General features: G+C 42.0%; 1 protein-coding gene across 1 annotated transcript in view; it reads right to left on the bottom strand.

The window, feature by feature from the left end:
• Positions 1 to 1,699: 1,699 nt before the first annotated feature.
• Positions 1,700 to 3,345, bottom strand: part of LOC139553869 (transcription cofactor vestigial-like protein 2) — a 12,744-nt gene continuing 11,098 nt past the window's right edge. Inside the window, exon 4 of the mRNA XM_071366624.1 lies at positions 1,700 to 2,959. Coding sequence (XP_071222725.1) covers positions 2,916 to 2,959 — 44 coding nt within the window. The 3' untranslated portion in view covers positions 1,700 to 2,915. The remainder of the gene's footprint in view (positions 2,960 to 3,345) is intronic.

The raw sequence follows: 3,345 nt of genomic DNA on the forward strand, positions 1-3,345 counted from the left end.
ACATGTAATGTGACTATTCCGTAATTGTCTGGTTGTAATTTGATCTTAGGTAAAGACAGTTGTATACATACTCATGACAACGTCAACACATGATAGGAAAGACGCCATATTTTGGACAGCAACTATTTCCTTTTACAACCAGACATCCTGATGATATCATTACAACCAGACGTCCTGATGATATCATTACAACCAGTTAGTCAACAACCAGATGTCCTGATGATATCATTACAACCAGTTAGTTAACAACCAGACGTCCTGATGATATCATTACAACCAGACGTCCTGATGATATCATTACAACCAGACGTCCTGATGATATCATTACAACCAGTTAGTCAACAACCAGACGTCCTGATGATATCATTACAACCAGACGTCCTGATGATATCATTACAACCAGACATCCTGATGATATCATTACAACCAGACGTCCTGATGATATCATTACAACCAGTTAGTCAACAACCAGACGTCCTGATGATATCATTACAACCAGACGTCCTGATGATATCATTACAACCAGACGTCCTGATGATATCATTACAACCAGTTAGTTAACAACCAGACGTCCTGATGATATCATTACAACCAGACGTCCTGATGATATCATTACAACCAGACGTCCTGATGATATCATTACAACCAGACGTCCTGATGATATCATTACAACCAGACGTCCTGATGATATCATTACAACCAGTTAGTTAACAACCAGACGTCCTGATGATATCATTACAACCAGTTAGTTAACAACCAGACGTCCTGATGATATCATTACAACCAGACGTGCTGATGATATCATTACAACCAGACGTCCTGATGATATCATTACAACCAGACGTCCTGATGATATCATTACAACCAGACGTCCTGATGATATCATTACAACCAGACGTCCTGATGATATCATTACAACCAGACGTCCTGATGATATCATTACAACCAGTTAGTTAACAACCAGACGTCCTGATGATATCATTACAACCAGTTAGTTAACAACCAGACGTCCTGATGATATCATTACAACCAGACGTGCTGATGATATCATTACAACCAGACGTCCTGATGATATCATTACAACCAGACGTCCTGATGATATCATTACAACCAGTTAGTTAACAACCAGACGTCCTGATGATATCATTACAACCAGTTAGTTAACAACCAGACGTCCAGATGATATCATTACAACCAGACGTCCTGATGATATCATTACAACCAGACGTCCTGATGATATCATTGCAACCAGTTAGTTAACAACCAGACATCCTGATGATATCATTACAACCAGTTAGTTAACAACCAGACGTCCTGATGATATCATTACAACCAGACGTGCTGATGATATCATTACAACCAGACGTCCTGATGATATCATTACAACCAGACGTCCTGATGATATCATTACAACCAGACGTCCTGATGATATCATTACAACCAGACGTCCTGATGATATCATTACAACCAGACGTCCTGATGATATCATTACAACCAGTTAGTTAACAACCAGACGTCCTGATGATATCATTACAACCAGACGTGCTGATGATATCATTGCTATCAGTTTTGCCTCTGGGTTCATACTTTTTACTTTATGCTGACTGGTCCATATAATAATGAAATAATTGGTCCATTTAATGATCAATAATAAATAAGTGAATCACTCAAAGAAATCCAGACAGATAGTGAAAGAAAGTCTGAATTTACCATAAAAATATTTATTGATAATTATATTATTTCTTGACAAAAGCAAGAGAAAGGACACACTAAGATTCGACTTTTAAAACGACAAAAAATGGCATGTATTTACAAACGACAGTAACATCAATGGAACACATTAAAATGATGAAATACTTGATCAGCAGTTTGATATGCTGGGCTGATTGATGTTGTTGAATTAACGTCGTGTTTCCCTTCCTCTAACTAAAATATGAGTTCATATATAAACCAATACTATCAAACACCTTTATGGTCGCCTCCCTCAACCATTCTTCAATCATTCCTCATCCGTACCTCAACCATTCTTCAATCATTCCTCATCCGTACCTCAACCATTCTTCAATCATTCCTCATCCGTACCTCAACCATTCTTCAATCATTCCTCATCCGTACCTCAACCATTCTTCAAACATTCCTCATCCGTACCTCAACCATTCTTCAATCATTCCTCATCCGTACCTCAACCATCTTTTAAGAAAGCATAACTAAAGTATTTCCTGAGCGCTGGCCAAATGAAGATTACATTTCAGAAATGCACATTAAAAACCTAACAGCATTATGATTACAGTCACAATCCAAATCCATACACAGCCAGTCCGATGGGCGCATGTCCATTTGTTAACATGCAGATAATTACCCAGATAATATGGACGACGACGAATACAGTGTCAACACAGAGAAGATAATCTGCAGTAGGGGGGTGTAGTGTAACAGCGGGCTACCAGATATCATCCATCTTTATTTGCTCTTCCCCCGTGTCCAAAAGAAGTCTCTACCCCCTCTGCCTTTCTGTCAAAACCAGGTCACTGTTGCCAGCACCATGCCAGTGGCCTCCAACGGTCTCTATGCTACCGCAGCCACACAGCTGATAGGAGAGGAGAGGCCAGACGCCACAGAACACAGGTCACCAAAGCTGTACCCCTTTTCTCTCTGTCTCTCTCTTTCTCTGCTCTGCTCTCCACGAGTCCAGCCTATGAGTCCTTATCTCCACGGTGCAAACACGCCGACCTGGAGCCTCTCGCCTGGCACTGTGGGCCTGGGGGGAGGCGAGGGGAGACGAGGAGGTAGTGGGTGAGGGATAAAGAGGGACGAGGGGACGGGAGGAGGGGGAGGAAGGGGCGCGTCAATGGTAGAGTTCCAGAGGTCCAAATTGGATCTGGTAATGGCTGGTCGATGGCGACGGAGGAGGGTCGTTAAAACCAGTACAGCTCCTTCCCTTTCTTGTGATGCTGGAGGCCTGGGGATGGAAAAGGAGAAAGATGAAAACAATAAGAACGAGGCAAAACGGTTGTCCTGCTCTTTAATCCAAACAGCTTATTGGTCAAAGCAAATAGTAAGGACATTGATGTGGGGTGTGTGTGTGTGTGTGTGTGTGTGTGTGTGTGTGTGTGTGTGTGTGTGTGTGTGTGTGTGTGTGTGTGTGTGTGTGTGTGTGTGTGTGTGTGTGTGTGTGTGTGTGTGTGTGTGTGTGTGTGTGTGTGTGTGTGTGTGTGTGTGTGTGTGTGGATGACACTAATTCCCTGTTTATTCCAGACAACAGCAGCAAAGACACATACAGTATAACTGTGCCCGCCAGTATACAGCTCCACGACAACTGTGACCTACAGTATATAGCTCAATGAC

The sequence above is a fragment of the Salvelinus alpinus genome, chromosome 25 (assembly GCF_045679555.1).
Source record: "Salvelinus alpinus chromosome 25, SLU_Salpinus.1, whole genome shotgun sequence".
NCBI classification, from domain to species: Eukaryota; Metazoa; Chordata; class Actinopteri; order Salmoniformes; family Salmonidae; genus Salvelinus; species Salvelinus alpinus.